Here is a 1,263-nt window from a genome sequence, read left to right on the forward strand (position 1 = left end):
TTTTTTTTTTATTTGCGACCCTCTCCACCCTCCCCGGCTGGCGTGTGGATGCGGCCCGGGGTGTCTGGCTGCGAGGGTGGCGAGAGCAGATGCTGAGGGGCCGCAGGAGGATGGAGAGCAGCCTCGATGCGCAGAGTTTGATCAGTATTTCCCTGCGGAAGATCCACAGCTCCCGCACGCAGCGAGGCGGCATCAAGCTCCACAAGAACCTGCTCGTCTCCTATGTGCTCCGCAACGCCCGGCAGCTCTACCTGAGCGAGCGCTACGCCGAGCTGTGCCGCCGGCAGCAGCACTACCCGGAGGGCGCCGCGCTGCTCGCCATGCCCGCCGCCTGCCCGCCCGCCGCGCCGGAGCCGCCGCCGCCGCCGCCCGCGCGCCCGGGCGCGGAGCTCCTCGAGGGCCCCGTGTGCGCGGCGCCCGCCGAGCTGCAGCGCGCGCCCTGCAGAGACTCGTGCCCCGCTTTCTACCGGGCCGCCGCTCCCGGTACCGGTGCCGCTGCGGGGCTGCTCTACGCCGCCGCCTGCGACTCGCCGCCGCACTGTAGCAGCCGCACCACCGTGCTGGATTTGGACACTCACGTCGTGACCACGGTGGAGAACGGCTACCTGCACCAGGACTGCTGCTCGCAGTGCCCCTGCTGCTGCCAGCCCGCGCCCGCCTCCCCGCCGCCCGCGCCGGGCGCCAAGCGCAAGTATTACCCGGGGCACGAGGAAGAGGAGGAGGAGGAGGGGGTGGAGGAAGGGGAGCCGGGGGGAGGCGGGGTGGCGGGCGGCCCCCCCTTCGCCCCGTGCACCAAGCGCGCCCGCTTCGAGGAGTACAGCGCCGAGCACCCGCAGGACTCTAACAACATCTCCAACTTGATCTCCATCTTCGGCTCCGGTTTCACGGGGCTCGTGAGCCGGCAGCAGGACTCGGAGCAGCCGCTCAACGGGCAGCTGTGCAGCAAGCAGGCGCTGGCGAGCCTCGGAGCCTGGACTCGCGCCATCGTCGCCTTCTAGGGGGCGCGGGCAGCAGCGGGGGGACCCCCCGGCTCTGGGGGGGGACCCGGAGACAAAGGCGGGAGAAGGGGGGGGGGGGGCAGAGCCACGCTAGTGTTTTATAAATTGTACAATAAAGAAGAAAAAAGCGAAGATGTTGGGACTTTATTTTTGCAGAGATGAGAGAGAAAGGGGGAAAAAATAAACACACAWAAAGAAAATAACAACAAGCGCCCAGAGCCCCCCAGCAGCCCCCGTTTAATCCTCTTTGTGGCCGCTCCGGGGG

At 67.9% G+C, this 1,263-nt stretch overlaps 1 protein-coding gene across 1 annotated transcript; it reads left to right on the top strand.

Annotated features, from left to right (window-relative positions):
- The first annotated feature begins 10 nt into the window (after positions 1-10).
- IER5L (immediate early response 5 like) lies at positions 11-1,036 on the top strand. Its single transcript, XM_026049427.1, has one exon. It carries the CDS (start codon positions 90-92, stop codon positions 996-998), a length of 909 nt encoding a protein of 302 aa, XP_025905212.1. The 5' UTR covers positions 11-89; the 3' UTR covers positions 999-1,036.
- The last annotated feature ends 227 nt before the right edge of the window (positions 1,037-1,263 follow it).

The sequence above is a fragment of the Nothoprocta perdicaria genome, unplaced genomic scaffold, assembly GCF_003342845.1.
Source record: "Nothoprocta perdicaria isolate Ctin4 unplaced genomic scaffold, notPer1 scaffold_6, whole genome shotgun sequence".
In the NCBI taxonomy this organism is placed as follows: domain Eukaryota; kingdom Metazoa; phylum Chordata; class Aves; order Tinamiformes; family Tinamidae; genus Nothoprocta; species Nothoprocta perdicaria.

What these genes read in the sequence shown, in the direction of transcription:
- IER5L (XM_026049427.1), top strand. Translation starts at nt 90, where the DNA reads ATGCTGAGGGGCCGCAGGAGGATGGAGAGCAGCCTCGATGCGCAGAGT.